Genomic DNA, 20991 nt, shown 5'->3' with positions numbered 1-20991 from the left:
AATCGTATACCGACATGCGGTCGTGTAATCACGACAGCGTGATTAACGTTATACGACCCAGGATAGCAGAGCTACTGTACTGGCTTATGTTTCCCTCTACATCAGACACATACACATATTGGAGCTGACTAATAACTTGTTGTTTGAACGTACACGGAACAAAAGCTGCAAAGTTATGATCTCGAAATTCAACCCCTAGAACCTTAAAATATCCAAGTCGCGGTATCGTTCCGTCAACGACTGGATATCGCAATGACAGTGATTACAAAAGACGTCGCGCGGTTGTAGTGTTTTCTGTTTCTCCCGCTACCCGAAGGAAGGTTCATTGGCAACGCGTAAACGAAAGCGTGATGTTCAAGTTATGTTCCCGCAAACAGAACTAAATAGTGGTTCAGAGAGACTGCTCCCACCTGGTGGTGAGGTTCTCGTACAGTCCCGGCCTGCTCTGGAGCTGGGTGCGGAGCTCCTCGAAGCTGATGGAGTTGGTGTCGTCCCGATCGGCGTCCTCAAAGAGCACCTGGGTGAGCTCGTCCAGCTCGGGGTCGCTGAACTGCAACCCGTTTTCCTCCATGCACGCCTTCATCACGTCACGGAGCTCGTTTGGCTGTATCATGCCGTCCCCTGCAAGTAGCCGTGACCAGAAAAAAACAACACCAGAGAAGTCCATAGGCGAGGAACACTTTGCGAAGAGCACATGCATTGTGGGAGCTCTGAAGGTGCCCGAGCACACAAGCGCCTTATGACTTTGAAGGATGGTGTAGCTTTAGAAAGTTGACCCCGGTGTATAACAAGAGCTATCCCGCTGTTCTGCGAGCGGGGTTGACTCTGTGTCGTGAACCGACCAGATTATAGTTGAGTAAACTTTTGCAGTGATCAGATAGCATAACCGCAGCCCCCTGGATGTTATAATAGCCTACCATATATACCCCATAATTATGTCGCACAGCTTTCTGCCTAAAAGCGCAAACATACATTAAAAAAAAAATTCGGGATGCTATATCTTTAGACGTTTACTACGAGCTTTAAACTAGGGCGGCGAATATTGACATTCCTGTTTCTCTCGCGTAGATGCCAAGCCGCCGAAACTTGTAATGACGAATTCACCGCACAAAGTCACTGTTTTGCCTAGAAACCCAATATATCATTGCGTGACCGCAGTTATAAAGTAAAGCTAGCATTAAACAAAAAGAAAAATAAAGATCAATTCTTCTTGCATGCATGCGGAGGTATCTAAAATCGTCTCTAGGTTATATTTTTCTCAGTTTTTGGGCGCTTTGTGATGCACTAATTCCTCCTGTCTGGTGAATTGATAATTCGCCGTCTAGTGACAAGTTCTTACCAGAAAATGGTGAAAATAGTGATTCACAAGTAGAAAGCCAGTGTCAGAGGCCATGAAAACTACAGAACACCAACAGGACAACGGGAGAAAGGCACACGTACAATAAAGACAGGCATGCCTGTCTTTGTATACGTATACGTCATTTTGTCTTGTTTGCACTGTGCAAGTATATCTATTAAATAAATCAACCAACCCAACCCGAAGTTCTGAAGCAGTGTCAGAGATATGCCACCAAGTTCCTAAATATAAGCTCACTAGTACATGGTCCAACTGAAGTTTAAAACCCATACCAACCGGACCTACTTGACCAACAACAATATGTATAGCACAGCACAAGCCCTAATGCCCTGAAGCAGCTACGGGTCTCTTAGCAAAATGCTAGCTACTAACCACGCCATGCCACAGCCCCTCATGTATCTTGTACGGCAACTGTGTCAAAAGAGGGCGAACGTAGTCTTCACGTTCTTTTGAATCCTATAGGCTAGTTCACACACTGGCGTTTGCTTACGACCGAGTTCTTGTGATGAGAGAACACACTGGCACGCTGGCGCCATCTATGAGCTTACTCTGGAACTACATTTCACTAAAGCGAAGGTTTCGCAACATCTGTTCCGTGGCTAGACGAGATATGGCACTAGCATTTTCTTTGAACGTAAACGATAACAAGAAGTTTTAACGCCCTCGGTCGTAAGTTATCGCCGCAAGTATGTTTCTCCCTATCCCGCAGAGGCGTCAAAGAATATCCCGTAAAAGGACGCAACGCCTTCTCCTACTCACCGTCCACGTCGTAGAGCTCGAAGAGGAGGGCGAGCTTGTCGTCCTGCGACTTGTTGGCGAACCTCTTGACGGCCGCCATGAACTCGTCTAGGGACACGGTGCCGGACCGGTCCGTGTCGAACAGCTGGAACATGCGATCGGCAAAGAAGGCGTTGCGGGACTGCACGATCCGCTCGAACTGCTCCCGGCTTAGCTCCCGGTTCGGCCCCACGGCATCGCGGAACACCTGCTCCAGGTGCTCGAGGTTCTCGGCCGTGAACCCTTCTTTCCGGGATCTAGATGTCGAGACGATCAATATTAGTCACCAAACGAACCCTTGCCAAACATTGACGCACTGAAACCTAATAAACCTCGCCTTAAGTTGCAGTCACAGCACTCATTCACTGAAAAAAAAAAAAAAAAGCTTGCAGACATTTTTTCGGCCGTGTATTTTTTCTTGTGCGACGTCCCCGTCAGATTAATCGTACAAACATTGTCCGCAGATATGTTGGAGGCATACAAACGGATGAAGCAAACATATTCCCATCCTAAATCGAGGTGTGTACGCGAATAATTCTGTCCTGCATACAGCGAATACCCGCGCATTCTATACATTGTACTAACAGTGTGCACGTGGATTAAAACTCGTCGATCGAATTCACGCTTCACGTTTTCTTACAGGTTCTAACGAAACCCTGCGCAAAAGACATTTGCTTCCATGGACAGTCCATTTCAGTGTTGCGCCTCAACTTTATATGTTCCATTACGTGAAAAAAAAAAAAACGGCCACGGCGTTGTGCTCGAAAGATGGCCATAAAAATACGCCATCAAGCACGCGCCGCTCAAGGTCAGAGCAGACGCGCTTCAGAAATAAAACACAAAGAGAAGCGGAGCAACGCAGATGCTTCGTCGCGGAAGCCGTGAAGCCGACAGGGGAGATGCACCTGCGCAGTGGGGGAGCAAAACATTTCTCCCGCGGGATTATAATGCCTTGCACATTTATACACGTGAGCAGTCTTAAGTGTCTTCGGCGTGTCTTTTAGCGCTCACTCGTGACAGAAAAATAAAGCGCGTTAAAACACCTTCCTTACATTTAGTCAACCTGCCGGCGAAAAGAGGAAGGTTTATAATAGCCTACCCAAAAGCTTTGCAAAGGCATGCAAATTGAGTCATCTTCACTACGCATGCGCCAAGCTGAAACCCCGTTGCGGATAGGTGGGTGGCGATGACGATCTTTCTTTGCGGACGTAAAGTTTGTGTACGCTACTCTAAACTCCAACACTAAAAAAAAAAAAAAAAATGATCAGCGTTTTGAGGGAACGTATGGCACAACGCAATATTACTTCGATCTTCAACAATCTGCTTTTAACGTCCATTGAAGAGGCAAATTCTGGGCGCGGATTGGATACGACTGCTGCGTCGTCGTTCGGCTCGTCTATATAGTACCGAAGACGCGAGTTTCGGCTAAACGCTGATGAAACAGATCGTGTCCAATAATCCGTACGTTTGTCGTTTTAGGTGATGCTGCAAATTGAGCGGTCCGCCCTTATTATCTAACAGGGGCCCTAAACTCTACAAACATACAGTTGGAGCCGAAAGTGCGCGGAGCGAGTCGATTGGACGCTGGCGACAAAAGCGCAAAGTCATCGGTGTGCTCGTCAAATTAAGCCCCAAATTTGTGTTCGACGAGTTTAGAGGTCCAGGTGTGTTTCTAACAGACGCGGGCACTGTTTATTGGCGCATTTGACGCAACTAGAAAAAAAAAAGTGCTGTCGCATTCAGTTGGAGAACATTGGCCGTAAAGACGAGTAAAACGTGTTTTAAGTGTCCATACTGAGACATCAACTGTTGGGAAACATGTTTCGGTCACCCGGCAGCCGTGCATACGAGTCTGCGTGTCATTTTTACCATTCTATGAATACGCGTTTTGATCATTTTCTGCACTTGCAATCTTAAATGACTGAGTGCTCGAGACGGTAGCCGTGACAATTTAGATGATTGCTTTTCAGCTACGTGTAAAATTTTCACATCGTCTCAGCTGCACATCAGGCTCGAACATTCTTAAACAACATTTTACAACCCGATATTCGGGTAAATTAGTTTAAAGAAACTCGTTACTGATCGGGTGCGCTTCACGCTCGAAGCAGTCCGCGTTGTCGTGCCGGCCAACACGCATGGTTCAACATAAGTTGCTGCTGTTTTTGCTGCCAAAAGCTGTCGCACCCAGCCAACAAGGTCGCTGTCATTCCTGTTTTGCTGATTTTCACGTAATGTGACAGGTCTGTTGAACAACAGAGTCGATGACCAACATGTTGCCCGACTGTTGATCAACATGCGTTGATGACGCCAACATACGTTTCCTCGATGTGACAGGGCCTTATGACAAGCACATCAAGGGACTTTATTCTCACCCAGTAGGCAATTCAAACAATATGAACCGGCACGGCAGACGCTCCATGCACACAGGCACGTATATTGAAAGGGTCAGAAAGTGTTTAAAAATAGTAGATAGGATAAAAAAAAAAAAGTTGGCCCAAAGCCGTTCACTGAACTGGTCAACCGCCGGACTTGCATCACTGCGCGTCGAGTAGAGAGTGAGGTCCGGCGTTAAAAGACAGACATCCGATTGGTCCGGTAAGAACGACTTGTCAGTCTCCCTGTCAGCTTAGCGGTATCACTAACATGCACACGCCTCCTTCCCCGAGTGGGAGAGAGTGCGCAGGTAGAGGTAAAGCTGCGAGAGCTGCTCGAAGTTACGGGTGCAGCGCAGAGTGCACTTGTGGCGCTGCTAAGTCAAATTTGGGGGTTTTACGTGCCAAACCAACGACAGGCATCTGACACGCCCCAGCGGAGGAGTGAGGAATTTGGACCACCTGGGGAACTTTTGACGTGCAACCAAAAGCTCGGTTTCACGGCGCCTCCTCCGCAATAAGCCTCCATCAGATTGCGGGCACCTCGGCTGGGATTCGAACCCGCCACAGGGGGATCCGTAGGCCAGCGCTCTCGCTTCGGAACCACCGAGGCGGCTTGTGGCGGTGCTCTCAGCCTACATATAATACAGTAATGAGAGTGGTACTCAAGCATCAAGTGCGGGACCGCTCTGGGCCGTTGGGAGGAGTGAGCGGTCGCAAGACCCTTCTAAATCACCATACTGTCAGGCTTCCCCTTCTGGCCCACCATATCCACGTGAATTATTGTTGCGAGATTACATTACGAATTTCTTGATTTCACTGAAATCTCTGAATTTGAACATAGTGCGCGCCGAATTTCGTGTTTAAAAAGTGCAAACTTTAATACATTTCGCTACAAGCAACGTACTATCGCGATCATAACATATATTTCGCGACTCAATGTGCACGCAGGTACACTCGGCAGCAAAGGTTTCCGGTGCGCGGGAGCATCAGCCGAAATGATTGGTTGCGCCTCCTGTCGGCGCACGGCCGCTCTCAAGATTCACGCTTCGAGAATGCTTTCTTTCGTGCTCTAAGTCATGTCTTTCGTACTTGATTCCGCCCGATGTGATAACCGGGACCGGCGCAAGGTGCCGCTTTGACGGCCAACATGCCGCGCATCTGCCTCAGCCTCCGTGATAGTGATTGATGACGAAGCTCGCGCATTCTACAGATCACATTTCGCGGCACTTTGCGCCAGTTCCTGTTATCTTGTGCATGTTGAACGGCAGCGAGCGAAATAAACATGATTGCGAACAAGAAAGGAACCGCATGCGCAAAGCGCGAGTCTTGAGAGCGGCAGCGCGCCGTGACAAGGCGCAGCCAGTCTTTTCGGCTGGCGCTCCCAAGCCCCGCAAAGTTTTGCTACCGACTGTACACGAACCTAAATTGGCCTTTCGTATTATCGGCTCGCGTAACGTCTAATGGTTTACTTGAATGTCAAGGTTTTCCGTTCGATGCCTTCAGCACCCGGTAAGCGCAAACCACGGTAGGCCGATCCCCGTATCGTTACCGCAAGCACAACAACGCTCCTGGCGCAAGCTGACAAGCCAACTTTGAAGGTGCACTCCGAGCTTTCGTAAGCAAGACCGCTCCGCACTGCAACGTTAGGCTAAACTTGCCTATTGATCGCCTCATCAAGTGTCAGGTAAAGTGACGACATTGCTTTGACCAGGTGGGCGGAAGGTTGGGTCGAGATGTGACACTACCAGCAGCCGTACTCACTAAGGGACCTTCGTACTCACTCGGCCCGGGAGAGCCTTGCCATGATGTCCATGATGACGCTTCTCTTGGGCAGTGTCTTCCGATCCCGTCACAAAACGCCGGGCTGTAGAAGGGCACCGGCAATGGACGAGCGTGTCTTGTGGAAGACGTCTTAGTGGGAGGGAAGCACAGAACTGAGCTCCGGCTCCGCAAGCGTTGAGCCGAATGAATCCGACGCCTATAGCTCGGCTACACACAGCCTTGCGGGAGCGCTGTGTGCGCAGACATGGACGGGCGTGTCGCTCCACTGCCGGCACGTGCCGGTGTCCGCCGGGTCGGCCTGGTAGCCTCCGAACGAAAAGTGCCTCGTCATCGAGTCCTCGATAACCGATCGACGCGTGATTAATAATCCTGCTTCAAAGCCCGATAAATCAAAAGCCGATTTTAAGATGAAAAAAAAATAGAGAAGAGCAGTTTTTTTACGGGAGGAAAGCACATATTCTACGTCACGACTAATGACAGCAGAGACATAACAGAACGCACTTTGATTCTCCTGTTTCACCTTAAAGGGACACTGAAAGGGTATTTATGCTCGCCAAGGTTTTTATTTGTACATGCCATATGAGAGCTCAACTATCCAGAACAGAATTCGCGACTCGAAATTCGTTTTCTTTCCGCCTGAAAACCGTCAACTGGCCGGCTTGAGTCGCACTCACTCTCTTCTTCGTAATCACGAGCCGTTTTTTTTTTTTTTTTTTTTTTTTTTTTTTTTTTGTGGTTTAGACACAACCACCAAATGTAATCAAAGTGGTTGGTCATCGAAGGCACACACACTCACAATATTAGGAATATAAAAAAATATGATATTCATTTTTTGTGACTCTTAAAAAGCTGCAAATACGTTGATTCGAGAGAAAAAAGCTGCACAGCCACGTAACTTTCCCCAACTTTCTCCTCCACTATATTTCTTCTTCCTTCCGAGTCCGGTTTTGGTTTCGAGCAGTTGCGTGTTTCGACTTTATTAAAAATATACGTGACGCTGTAACAAAATATTGACTGCGTATAGTCTTCTGACACCAATAACAAATCGCCTGGCAAAAAAAAAATTAAAAAGGATTGGAGGGATGTTGTGTCCCTTTAAGTTCGAACGCAGCAGACGCTACATGCCGATGAAACCATTCAAACAAGAACAGCGTCAAAACGCAACGTCATGGTGTTCAGTGTTCGTGTTCCAGCGTGTGTTCTATCATCGCTAAACCAATCACGTACAAGAAAGGCCCAGTGATTTACGCTTTCAGTACGCGTGTCCGTGGTTGTAAGTGTTCGCGTCTTCCACTGCGCTCGCTCGGACATCTGATGAAACAAAGTGATACGACAGTTAAGGCCGAAGGCACTATTTGTAGTTCGTCGACAAACGCGGAAAAAGATGGGACATGTTTCGGCTACGCTAGGGAGCGTTCAGTTTCATTCAAGCCCTTGCTTTTATTCGTTTTTTTTTTTCTGCCTCAGCTTACAAACGTTTGTTAACATGCTGCCTGTCTGCCACTCGTTCAAACGGAATACGATGCTATGTTGGTTAGGGGCTACAGTGAAACGGAATCTTTCGAGCTGCAGCCGTTCAAAAATTGCAAAAGCAAGTGGTTGATGTTTTTTGTTTTGTTTTTTTATTTCAAAATTAGAAAACGTGCCAATTTCTGTCTCCGTCCCACAATGTCCATTCTTGTCGCTGAATTTAAGTTGTATCTGGAGTATGCACCTGCAAGGATAGACGCTCTGCTCGCCGTAAACTTCTTTGTGCTGCGTTGTCAAGGCGAACTTTGTTTTCGCAGTACCACCGCCGCGCACCTTTGTGTGAGCATCCGGTTTTGTCTTGTGTCCCGACTGCATGAGCTCGCAGAAGCAGATTTGACAGCGTTGTAGAGGCTATGCTAAACTTAACAACGCAGCACGAAAATGTTGACGTCGAGTAGAACACAGGGTCACATCCTGGTAGAATACATGAGAACTCTTACTTTCGTGGCTTAGCGATCAGATTTAGATTGTACTTGGTTAAGTATCCACAATAAAACAACCGAATGCACAAGGTGAATGAGGAGCACAATTCCCTAATGGCTATTTGCGGCGAGATGTTTTGGTGGCGCCTTCGTACGGTTCCCCCTTGTGACGTCATTACCTTGCAAACAACAAGTTCGATGGTGTTTGTAAATAGCATGGTGTAAGCTTGAAATCATTGCTCTCCCAAAGGAACACTGCCAACACCGTCAAAATTAAAGTTCTTTCATTCCTCTTATTTCCGTCGATGATAAATCCTCTTTTGACGTCATAGTCAGCGTTCGGCCAATCGTGGAAGGCCGGCCACAGCGACGCTTTCGGTCGTGCACGTCGCCAATAGTCAAAAACAAAAACAAATCGTGCAGCAGAACGCAGGATTCCTGGGTTCTGCAGCGCGAGCTTTCGCTTCACCTGTTCTCCGAGCCTCGTGACAGTCAGTTTTTGATCAGCTTATCGCCGTGGGTCCTTTTGGAGGAAAACGAAGACGGGAGCACAGAAACAACCGTCCTCGACTTCCTCTACTCTGAAGCTGTTCGTTCCAGAGGTAAGACAGACGTCCCCCTAGCATGTACGGAGGAAATGAAAAGTCGGAAAGTCAGGTCTCACTAAGCCTCAGTACGTGGACGACGTTCAGATAGAGTCCCACCGACGGACTTGAGAATAACGGCCCTCTAGTTGCTGCGCTCGGCTAGAGCATGACCGGGTGATGACAAGCATAAGGGTTGCGACGAAGCTTTTTTATTACGTTTACGAACACAGCTGCTGGCTCCATGTGCTCCTAGCATATATTCGGTGATAGGACCTCAATGTACCGTATGCGCCTCATTGGTACTTTTCGCTTGGAACTGCGATTAGTTGAGCTCTTTCCTGCTATAGTAGGGAATTTTAGTAGATCGCTCCAACACCTTCGATGCATTGTATTGTCGGATATTGTCATCGGAGGTATTGGAGCAAGCAACTAAAACTTTATATTAGCACACTCACAATCAAGGCCCGAAGAAAGCGATTATTGAAATTGTCATCGCCTTCTGCGTTCTGTTACCTTTGTCTTTTGGGCCGTAACAAGCGTTCTGGACACAGGCAGTAGTTCACTTTTGTGCGATATGAAACGTCACGCGTGCGTCTACAGCCCAGTGACAAGGCATATTTCGATTGGGTGATAAGCACTTAAAGGTACACTCAAGTGCTTTCTGGAGAAGCTTGTTTTTGGAAGCATATTGTTTGTTGGGCTTCAGTCAATAAAAATGACCAGTTCTAAATGGCAAGTAAACTCACAGCAATAGAAATACACAGGCACTATTTTCTCCACTGTTCCTGGTGGAATGACCACCAACGCGACGCAATGACGTATAGCTGTTGGGAGTACCTGTCTCCAAGACAAATTTACGTACAGGCGACCTTATGCAGTGACGAAAGTTGCGTGATTGGTCCTCGAGTCCCTGTTGGACATAGCTTGGACGACGTGACCCCAACGCACCATGCAGGTGGTCGTTTCCTACTTAATCTTGCCGAGAAACAAGAATAAGGTGTTCTACAGAAGCTGCGCTCTCTGTAACAAGGCCACCACGATGGCAATTGATGGGAAGCCATAAAGCAAGTCATGGATTCATTCGAGACGTGCGCCGCGCACAGTGTCCTCATGGCCGCGCTCTGTGTTCCGCCGCTGATGCTACTGGCGCTGCTCCATCTGTCGGTGCCGTCCTTTGGGCTCTCGTTCACCTACCACGAACTGGGCGAGGTGAACGCTTACCTCACCCGGCTGGCTTCGGAGAACCGCGAACTCGTCACCCTGCAGCTTCTCGGCAAGACCTGGAAAGGTATACACTTGCACTTGTCTTGCTGAATTCATAAACACCATCCTAAAACGCTTTCGTACGTGCATAAGGGGTATGCGGAACGAAACTTTGTCTGCTTCTTTTGCAGGGGTTGTGCAGACATCAGGACGCGGAGCTTTGATTGTCTCTTATTGAAGGATGGTAGGTAGACACCAAAACAAGCTGCCTTGAGGTCTACCCACTATCCTTCAATCAGAGCCAATCAGAGCTTGGCGTTCTGATGCCACCACAGCCCCTCCAAAAGAAGCAGACGAATTTGCGCTCTGCATGCATCGGACTCTGTATTTGAGCATGCTGTGCAGCACGGTGCATGTTCAGAACGAGCTCGCACTTACACGTCAACTCGCGACTCTGATGTCACGCCAGTGTGGAGGCGCTCCTGTCAGGACGGAGCATGCGTAGACGCTTCAATTCACGCGAATCTGGTTTCTACGGACGCGCAGTGCCAACATCTGATGCGGGCAAACACGGGCTTGTTTGTAAATATACCGTTGGTTTATATAGGCCTAGCAATCTTGATGCACGGTGCAGAAGTGCACCGTGGAAGCTCTCCGTGAGTTTGCGCTGAGCAGGCACGGAGTACTCAGCTATATGGCCGTCAGGAAATGCACCTCGTTGTTGTTCACAGAGTTACACGAAAGAGGAGAACGTCTGTCAGATAAAGATGGAAAAGTATCCCGTAAAAAACCTATTTCAGAGGCAGTTAATGGGCTTCCTGTCTAACCCGCGATCAACTTTCTGATCTCCGATTTACTTCCTTTAACGTACCTTTTTTCGCGCGAAGACGACACTAAGCGGAGTAAGCTCGAATTGCGATTGGCGTCCGGAAGGTAAGTTGCGCTACCTCTCCTGCCTCCTCTGCGACTCAGATGGGTCCCGGAGGAGGCTTGAAATGTAGCGCAATTCCCTTGTCGACAACTCTAGTTCAAGCTTTCGCCGCTACGTGGGGAAGTCCTGCGCATGTGCATATGCAGCTATTTTTGTTCAACAATATCTTTCGTGCCAATGTCCTCTCATTCTTTTTGCCACTTTTGTTTGTATTAACACAGATTGTGTTTAAAGGACCGTTCACACACTTGCGTTGCGACTCATTAGGACCGCGTGCCTTGAAACCTCTTAAAATATTTTTACGACGAGTGGCGCCACCTATCGGATATTCTGAAACACTTGGCAGTCCATTGTATTTCTTATTTGTTCCGGGCATCGTTCTCACTTTCTTGGCTTGAAAAACTTTTGGCAATGTTACATAAACAACCCTTCCTTATAGGACGACACATCTGGCAGGTGATGCTGAGCAGGCGCCCTAAAGAAGACGCTCTAGTTCCTCACGTGCACCTCGTCGCCAATATCTACGGGAACGACGTGAGTTTCCGTTTCAAACACCATAGCCACGATCTATCCGAAGATCAGGTCTAACGCTCCAAGTCTCTGCGCAGCCTGTGACCCGTGAGGTGGCGCTGCAACTGGTGGACTACGTGGTGGAAAACAAGCAGAAGGACCAAGACGTTGCCTGGCTCCTCGACAACGCCAGGCTGTCGGTGGTGCCTTCGGTGAACGTCGACGGATCGGACGCGTCCATCCCCGGAGAATGCATCGGCATGGTTGGCGAGTACGCACCTATACCGCTTTGTCCAGTATTCCCTGCGTATGCGTGCACACTTTCTCCTGTCCTTGCTTCCTACTGTCGTCATTTGTTAACGGTACACTCTTGCACGACCAACAATGTCGGCACCCATGTTTGAACACATTTCGTCGTTTTTTTTTTTTTTTTTTTTTTTTTTTTTTTTTTTTTTTTTTTTATATAATGGGTAGTATGGGGGATGAAAACTAAAACTGCAACGGGCTTTCCCAGCCTTCCTTTCCTTCGCACTACTTTCTTGAGTTGCAACGGGACATCAGGGGGTCGATGAGAGCCATTCGGTTGTTATGGTTACGCCGTTCGACGGTGCGACGCGGCGCGATTTTTGCTGCGTTTCGCGCTTTATGGCGCGTTTACACTTGCGGATTCGCGGGCGAATCCGCGCATGGCGGAGAGTAGAATTTCGAGCCGGGCGCCGAAATCGACTCCTCGCTGCCGGGAAATCGGGATATTGGGTCCCGGTGCTCTAAACTAGACACTTGACGAAAAAGTCGGTGCCGCCATGATTGGCCGGCGACAAGGTCGAGCGCGGCGTCGGCCAATCACGGCTGCTGAATTCCTCGCCGACTTTTCCGCCAAGCGTCCAGATTAGAGCCCCCGGACTCATCCAGATTTTCCGCCACCGACGAGTCAATTTCGCCACGAATTCACACGTTGAAACGCGCCATTAGTCTGGTTCACACACTTACGACTGCTTGCGACCCGTCTGCCTTACAACCTCTTTAAATTTCTAACGACGGTAGAACACACTGGCGCCATCTATTGGTAGCCGTGGAACACTTAGCATCTCCCGTATATTTTCCCTTTTTCTTTTTTCGTGCATCATTTTTTTTTATTTATTTATAAACTTTTGGCAATGTTATGACTGAGCATTTTTTTTGTAAATAGTGCTCACATTCGACTTCGCTCTCGTGAAATGCGGTCGCAGAGGGTCACCTCATAGACGGCGATGTATTTTTTCGCTGTAACCGCTCATTCACACTGGAAGCGGATCCGCGTTCGCAAAGCGGTTGCGAACGCGGTTGTATAAAGATCCAGTACAATTGCACGCGCACCTGATGTCATCGAGTGCGCGTGCAATTGCCCTGGATCTTTATGCAACCGCGCTCGCAACCGCTTAGCGAACGCGGATCCGCTTCCAGTGTGAATGAGCGGTAAGATATCAGAAGAACGCGGTCTTAGGCAAACGCAAGCGTGTAAACCGGCCTTAACCTTCCACGGTGCACGCAGCACCAACACCAACGGCGTGGCCATCAACAAGAACTTCCCCGGTGCTTTCGACCGGGGACGCGGCAACGGACGGACCTTGGAGCCTGAGAGTGCCGCCGTGCTCCGCCTGGAGCGCGCCTGCCCCGCCGTGCTTTCCGTGCTGCTCTTCGGAGGCCTGCTCGGGGTGCTCTACCCTTACGACGACGTCCCGGGTCCCGGTAGGCATCTGCCGGACGCGCCGTCGTAACCGTTTACGGGCTCTTCTCGAGCATTTGTTGGGCGTCAAATGAAAACCGTATAAAGAAGCCGATGAAACTGCGTGCAATTAAACTTTTCACTACGTAATTTAAGACAAACCCCAAGACTGGGGAAAAGACAAAGGACGACACAACACACAGAGTCTCAAATACAGATGAATTTTATTCCACAGAAGTTCGTGTTTACATAAGGTTTTACTCTTCCCCCCCCCCCCCCTTTTCACCCAAACCAAAAAAGAAAAAAAGAAAGTGAGAACACAAAAGAGTCTTCTCACTTTCCTTTTCTTTTGGTTTGTGGGGCAGTAAAACCCTATATAAACACTAACTTCTGTGGAAGAAAATTTAGCTGTGTTTGAGACTCTGTGTGGTGTGTAGTGTTCCTTCGTCTTTTCCCCAATTTCGGGGGTTTGTCTTAAATTATGTTAAACCTTCACCAGGTCGTTTGCGCCCGAACTTTATGTTCGTTAAACATTTTTTTTTTCTCTCTCATGCATTACTTAGATGATTCTTAAATTTCGTAACCGTAAGTTTGCTATTAAGAAAAATGCAAGAAAATGAAAACTTCGTATTTCCTCTGAAACGGGACAAAATGGAAACAAAATAACCGTCTGCGTTAATGCGTGCTCCATACATATCTGCTCTAAGTTTAAGTTGTTCATATAAAAAAAAAAAAGTTTCTGTTTTACATGGTACCGTATGTGAATAGGAGAAGCTAAGTCGATGGTTTGCTTCTGTTTTCTGTCCGCGCATAGGAAACAACAAGTTTTACTCTTTGTTTTTCCCGGAAACCTTGAAATTACAGTATGTTTAGTGCGCCATCTAATGAAACCCTTGTGAAAAGTTTCCTTGCACTCAATGTATTCTCTTATTTATACTATTTTTACGCCCGAACAGCGCTCCCAAACACCCTGTATTTATCTCACAGTATTTACACTAATATTTTTCTGGTGTCCAGGGAAATAGCCGGTATCTTCTTTTATACTTAGGATTCCGTGTTATACTTAGGATTGGTTAAGTTATACTTAACCAATCCTAATCCCCCCCCTCCCCCTTTTTCCGAGCCGGTGGGGGGAAGGGGGGGGGGGTTAATTTATATTTCTATTAATATATTCGGTGGTTAAAAAAAAATTAATTTCAATTTTTTTTTACGTTTGGGATTTAATTTTATGTGTTTCCAGTTTTAATTTTAAACAAAAATGAACAATATCCGCACAAAACATATCCTTAATTCACACGAACTCTCCTGTATCGAAGGATATTTTAGAAACCTATAAGATCGTAGCTTTTGCTGCTATAAAAACATAACCCTTCCTCCCTCTAAGAAGTAGAAATACAATGTTCCAAACTGGAAGCCAGAACAGCGACTTTTGCTGTGGCTCAGAAGTACATACAATGGCCCGTTGTTCTGAACGAACCTTGGCAAGGTAAACAGGAGACCCCATTGTAAATAGTCGAAGATTTATAAGGAAACGAATGTGGCCACATCTGAGGACCACCAACCCTGTGCTCTCAAATTTTATTCCTAAAACACCATCATTTTGTTTTTGATTTTTATTGCCTTTTATTTTGCCACGCCTCAAAATTCTGAATTTTTCGGATAAATTTCAGTGTGCAACGATCTTTCCGGCGAATGTCTTTGGAGTTTTTTCGGATATATCCGAAAACACGGAACCCTAGTTATACTATGCCGGGCAAATCGGAGCAGGCGGAATGCTCGCGCCAGGTAGAAAAATATGTCTGCCGTGTGGTTAAGGTCACCCTCCTATCTTGCAGGACGCATGAGCACATTCCCCTGCCAACGACGCGTATTTTCCCAGCCTTACTGCACCAAAATGACAGAACAAAAACTCTGCCCGCACACGTGACTTCCGGAAATTGTGGAAACGCCGAGATGCCGCTGAAGCCCTCAATAGAACGCTTTCGCTACACTTGTCTGGAACCGGTTTAGTGGCCAATAGATGGCATGCGCAAGAAGTCTCCCGTAGAGTTCCTGTATAGACATTTTCCACAGGGGCGCCGCCATCTTGAATTGTCGTCACTTCCAGTATGGGCGACGAAAAAATAATAAAACGTTTCAACCTGTAACTAGCAAAATAATAGAGGGGAGCCAAAACGAGAATGTGTGACGGTTAGGCTTATATCCTAAATGTCTTCTATTGGCGTGGCGACGGCAAAACAATGTTTTCGCCCATACTGGAAGTGACGACAATTCAAGATGGCGGCGCCCTTGTGGAAAAGGTCTATAGGCTCCCTACGGGAGCCAGAGTTGCGCGTTCATGCATGGCATGTGGATACAGCTCCTCACGTGAGTGAATTCGGCGAATAGCAGCGCCGCGCGTTCGAGGCGCGCTCAAAAGCCAGGGAACGTACGCCGGGGCGCGTGCAACGTCTACTTTGCTGCACGACACTTGATACGGCTCCTCACGTGATCGGATCTCGGCGAATAGCGGCGAGGGCGGCACGCGGCACGTGGAATCAAACGCGCAACTCTGGCTCCCGTAGAGGAACTCTAGTCTCCCGCAGGTCTCCCGTTGCCCAAACAATACTGCAGCCGGTCGTTTGCAGTAACAAGAAGCTGAAAACCTCTTCAGTCGGAAGCAGTCACAAATCTGTGAATGCACACTTGCGACTGCTTGCAACCGGAAAGGCATAAAACTGGCTTTAGGCCTTTCCAGTCGTACGCGCAGTCGCGAGTGTGTGAACCAATATTGAATGTATATAGCTCACACAGCTCCGACTACTTAAGACCGGATACGTTTTTAAGCATCTTGCGACTGCCTACGTCCGGCAGCAGTGCCACACAAAAGGCTCCGATAAACCGTAGCCTTTCCCTGTTAATACTGCAGATTGGGCGAGTTGGTAAGGCATCATCACGAACCAGCTGTGTGAGTGCATTTTTTTGTGTGTTTGGATTTTGAATAACTGTCTACTTGCGCTGGTTCGTGATGATGCCTTTCCCTGTTAGCTCAGTTTCGATGACAATTACTACCGGAAATGAAATCTGTGGCGGCGCGACTTCGGCATCGTCGGGGAATCATCCCTGATTGGGACGCAAACAGGTCTCGGAACCGCCCCACGCACAGATTCACTCGTCAGTGATAACACTATATCACTCTAGCGTCGAGTGACCCCATACGCGCGATGCGGCCCACATCGTCTTTGTCGGACTACCGAGTGTGAGTGGGGATCTGAAGTAGCCCCGATAAGATAACACCATCACATAAAACCTCCCAAACATTTACGGAAGAAAGAATAAAACAAATAGCGATAGGTTTATCGATGGATTTGTATTTATTCTTTCGGGGTTGCAGAAGCCTCTGTAATCAAATACGATGGGCGTTCGTGAAGTTTGTGTTGCGGTCACGAAGGTCACGCAGTTATCTGAAGCTTTATCTGAAATCCCAGGAAACACTTTTTCCGTCCTCCACAAATGTTTCAACAGTTCGCGAGAAAGCGAAGCAATATTACATGAGCTTCCTAACAGCGAATCTAATGGTTCGGAAGTCGCACTTTCGAATCACGACGATCGGCAGTTGCGTCTGCTCAGCACAAGCACCCAAATGGCGGCGCCCACAACAATGTCGGGGAACGGAGTGCCGATATTCTAAGCACAGCTCATTTAGTGGCTCTAGAATAGACTAGTCTTTCTCTCTACTTATTCACCACCTAAAGTCACGCACTTTTGCCAGCGATGGGCAACCTGCCAGAGGCCGTTGCTATGGAACTCCTCGTTTTGAGTGTTTAGGAATCGCACCACTTGAGCAACCACTCGGCAGTGGCGGATCCAAGGGGGGGGGGGGGGGGGGGCGGTGGGGGCGATCGCCCCCCCCCCCCCCCAAACGCCTCGCCATTTTTTTTTTTTTTTTTGTGGAGCCATTGTTTTTCTCATTTTTTGTCTTTTTGCTCGCTTTTGAAGCACATCCCTTGGTGCGCCAAAAAGTGTGGCGGCAACGCGAAGGGAGTGACGCTGTTGCTTCACTTTCAAGAGCATTCGTAGTGTTACTTATGCGCCATGAAGCCCCTGTTGTCTTTCTTTTGTACGTTTTGATCCTCCTAGACACCGAGAGGAAAATATGACTCAGGAACAACCAGGAAACTGGTACATTATTGACACACGCGTCATACAATGCCACATTGTCGAGTTTTGTCTCGCGCGTATCCCGTTACGTGAATAATTATTTCCGTAAAAAAAAGCACGCTGAACACTCAAATTTGGTCTGCATGCAGCGAATAAAACTTAGGAATGAAATTACCTTGGTAGAAAGTCTGTGCCAACCGGGGCGTACTTCTCGAAGCGAAATCTCGCGCGGAATTATGCACCTCTTTGACGGGCAGTAGACTCGGCAATCTCAAATCGGCATTTCTTTTTCTCCGGAAAGGACTTGCCAAAGGCAGTCATTTATGGCTCACGCAAAGTGAACAGGCTGAGGCACGTCTCAGTGAAGCTTGAGACTTGTGCCTAGGTGATAGCTGGCACTAAACAAAAACTTTCGTTGGGTGCCTTCACTCCAACTGTCGCATTTTGCCCCGCGTCTCATTTGGCCCATCTTACCCTACTTCACTTTGGACAAACGCAATCTATTAGTTTTGGAGCTTCCCCCACACGAGTGTTCGTGCGGTCGAGGTGTTTTTTGACATATAAGTAGTAGTAACCAGGCATTGTGCGCAGCTTTTATCGGCGCCCAGCATGCTCGGGCTCACAAGCGCTTAGCTTCGAAAGCATACACTGTAAAAAGTAACCGTCAAATTTACGGCGCTATACGCTAATAAAAACTACAAGTACGCCGTGAAGAGGAATTATCTGAAATGCACCGTAAACGAGCAAAACAACCGAGAGGGAAACGCAAAACTTCATGGAGCAAGAAAACAGAAAGAAAAGACGCGCTTCGCTAATTGGTCACCACGCTTGACCTTTCGGAAGCTGCGGGAACCCAGAGAGTCTCCTCTCGCCCCTTCACCTCCTTTCTTTGTCCACGCCAGCCGCGCCAACGCAGAGCGTAACTGCCTTAACTGAAAAAGGAAAAAAAAAGAGAACTAAGAGCAAACAGTAGAGCAACAATGCGACTAGCTAGAAGCATAAACAAAAGAAAGGAACGTTGGTTGGGACAACGCGGAAAGAAGTGGAAAAAGCTGACGTTCAGTTCATTTTCCCGCCTTCCCACCCGTCTCCGCGCCATTTTGTCCTCGTTCGTTTGTGGCATTCCCGGATTTGTGTGCACCTGAAAATTTGGAGCGGAAGGCAACTGGATACTCAAAGCAGGTATTTCACTATCAATCTGCTGCTTGATTGGCAAGGATAGTGTAATGGTGGCATAAATACAACACTCTAAAAGATGTTTACTTGCAGAATTTGTAGTTTCTGTTCAAGCACGCTTGATGGTTGTGCAATTCGATGAGCACGTTTTCAGCTCTCGAATTCTTCAGTGTGTGGACGAAGGATGCTGTCGCCAGTTTGTTACGTATGATGCTCTCAGGTGTCATATTTTGAGAAGACATAGGCATTGGGGTCCATATCACAAGAGCGAATGACATTTTAGCGAACGGCGACATTTGAGCGAATGGTCGTTTTAGCGAATGACGGGGGCGCGCGTTAACCCATCCGTCGCGCTGCGCTTTACGCCGCTTCGCGGCGACAGTCTGCGGCAACTCATTACAAAAATATGAACTCATTTGGCCCACCCGAAAACGCCGCTTCGCGGCGTCCGACTATTCGCTAAAGTGTCGTTCGATGAAACGTGGGCGTTCGCTAAAACGTCATTCGATCAAGTGAGTGCCTCCCGCCTAGAGGAGTGCCACACAAGGGAGGCTTTGCTAAAACATCTAAAAGGCCACATCACCGACAGTATTTTGTTTTCGTGTTCGTGCTCCAACTGTCAGAAGGTGTGAAATCATAGTTCGATCACGGCACATTTGAACTGGGCGCATTTACGAGTGACGGGTTTCTTGGGCGACGGCGCATCGCCTGCAGGCCCGCTTCAGGTTGAGGACTCTTCGACTCGGTCGACTAGTGCGGATTCTAATGAAGACGGTGCTGTTAACTTGATGCAACCCCCAATGATAACTACGACGTGTTAATGTCTCTGTCTGCAGGAGAAAAAAGGAAGGCCGTAAAATACGACCTTGTTGTTTTTTTTTTTTTTTTTTTTTTTTTTGTACCTGAAGTTCAACGGAACGCTTCTTATGCCGGTATCCACAGTTCAAAAAACCATTTATGAACTTCAACGTCGGCATTTCTTGTACAAACAATACATGTTCGGCCAACTTGCTGAAAGCCTTCAAAACGTGCTTGGTTCATTCGAGGTTCATAACATCACTATACAATGATGTTATGAACCTGAATACTACCACCTTTCTCGCCGTTTAAATTGCACCGTAAAAATAACGGCGCGCTGTAAATTTTTTTTTACCGTAAATTTGAAGGCCGACCGTAGATTTCTACGGTCCCCGTTTAAATTTATCGTAAACCGGATTTACAGTGCACCGTTATTTTTACTGTACAAGTTTGGCAGCATCAGCTGCCTGGTATTTGACCGTAAATCTTACGGTCAAATTTACAGTCAGGACGCTACAGTGTAGCGTCCTGACTGGTGCCCCATACGAGCAGGCACGTGTGGCGCGCACGTGAATATAGCTTTGGTAGGCTTGCAATTGCACGTGATTTTCCGCACGAGCAGAGACATTAGAGAGTTTTAGTAGATCGTTCCGATACCTCCGATAGCCCCGATAACGATACTATGTATGCGCAAGGGAGGCGGTGGCTGAGTATCGGGATATCATTATCGGAGTCATGGGAACGATCTACTAAAACTCTCTATTGCGTTGGCCAGATGCCCAGCTTTCTGAGGCTCTGCAGTCAAAAGTACGGGAGCGTGTGCCTTGGTGTGCATAGCCACAGAAAGTTCAAAGAGTTCATCCCCTACAGGTAAACCGATACAAAAGCTCTCAAGATCTATATTATGTTATCAGAGTTTAGTAAAAACGATGACTCCACAAAAAATATAAACCCCCCCCCCCCCCCCCCCCCCGTTTTACGCCGAGGATCCGCCCCCCCCCCCCCCCAAATTGGAGGTCTGGATCCGCCCCTGCCACTCGGTCGTCGTCTTTGAAATGCTTTCCACGCTGTGGAGTCTTCTTCGTGCGAGGGAAGAGGTCGAAGTCAGTATATGGTGCGAGACCGGGTGATTATGGGGGATGACGCACATTTTCGGTAACTTGGAGTGGTCGCGTCTGACAACGTCGCCTCCGCCGAGTGAGCCCATGCGTTGTCAAAAAGCAGACGGACGCCTTTCGTGTGAGTTTCCCTCTTCGCTTTGTCCCGATGGCTTCTCGCAACTTTGTGAGAAGGTTGCGCGACGTTTATACTGTGCCGAAACTAGGGGGACGCGCACTCGTGTTGATGCCTGTTTTGTTCCCCCTTTTGTTTGTATTTTTGTGCCGATAACACGAACTTTATGGACGCCTCTCATGTACACGGCTTGCATTGACGTCACATCGGCCGCCATTGTGGTGGCCACGCTGCTGAGCGCGTGTCTTCTGCAGCATACATTTGACACCAGAAAATATGCTTTTCTCGGCAAAATCAAGTTGAAAGACCATGTGCGATGAGGTCACGTGCGAGTCAAATGAAACCCAACGTGATAGCTCTCTGTGTCTATGAACAAGATACGAATAAACGTGGAAATGTGAATCGGGGTGGTTGATTGCTTAATCTTTGAGATGGACTTATTGACTACTTGATTCATTCGTAAAA

The 20991-nt window shown here is 47.9% G+C and overlaps 2 protein-coding genes across 2 annotated transcripts in view; one reads left to right on the top strand and one right to left on the bottom strand.

Moving 5' to 3' along the window:
* Positions 1 to 2411, bottom strand: part of LOC8028381 (NADPH oxidase 5) — a gene marked incomplete at its 5' end in the record, with an annotated part of 29965 nt that extends 27554 nt beyond the window's left edge. The window contains 2 exons of the mRNA XM_042289258.1: positions 411 to 621; positions 2117 to 2411. Of these exons, the coding sequence (XP_042145192.1) occupies positions 411 to 621; positions 2117 to 2411 (506 nt within the window). The remainder of the gene's footprint in view (positions 1 to 410; positions 622 to 2116) is intronic.
* Positions 2412 to 9940: 7529 nt separating this feature from the next.
* Positions 9941 to 13231, top strand: LOC8028385 (carboxypeptidase M-like). Its single transcript, XM_040207781.1, has 4 exons — positions 9941 to 10118; positions 11404 to 11498; positions 11573 to 11781; positions 13006 to 13231. The coding sequence occupies exons 1-4, from the start codon at positions 9941 to 9943 to the stop codon at positions 13229 to 13231; spliced, it is 708 nt and encodes a 235-aa protein (XP_040063715.1).
* The last annotated feature ends 7760 nt before the right edge of the window (positions 13232 to 20991 follow it).

The sequence above is a fragment of the Ixodes scapularis genome, unplaced genomic scaffold (assembly GCF_016920785.2).
Source record: "Ixodes scapularis isolate PalLabHiFi unplaced genomic scaffold, ASM1692078v2 PGA_scaffold12__126_contigs__length_90152505, whole genome shotgun sequence".
NCBI classification, from domain to species: Eukaryota; Metazoa; Arthropoda; class Arachnida; order Ixodida; family Ixodidae; genus Ixodes; species Ixodes scapularis.
This window is presented reverse-complemented; position numbering and strand designations above follow the sequence as displayed.

Bases quoted from the DNA above. Each gene is read 5' to 3' on its own strand.
- LOC8028385 (XM_040207781.1), top strand. From the start codon at position 9,941: ATGGCCGCGCTCTGTGTTCCGCCGCTGATGCTACTGGCGCTGCTCCAT. The intron at 11,499-11,572 runs GTGAGTTTCCGT...GTCTCTGCGCAG, and splicing joins CCAATATCTACGGGAACGAC to CCTGTGACCCGTGAGGTGGC. The intron at 11,782-13,005 runs GTATGCGTGCAC...CGGTGCACGCAG, and splicing joins CTTTGTCCAGTATTCCCTGC to CACCAACACCAACGGCGTGG.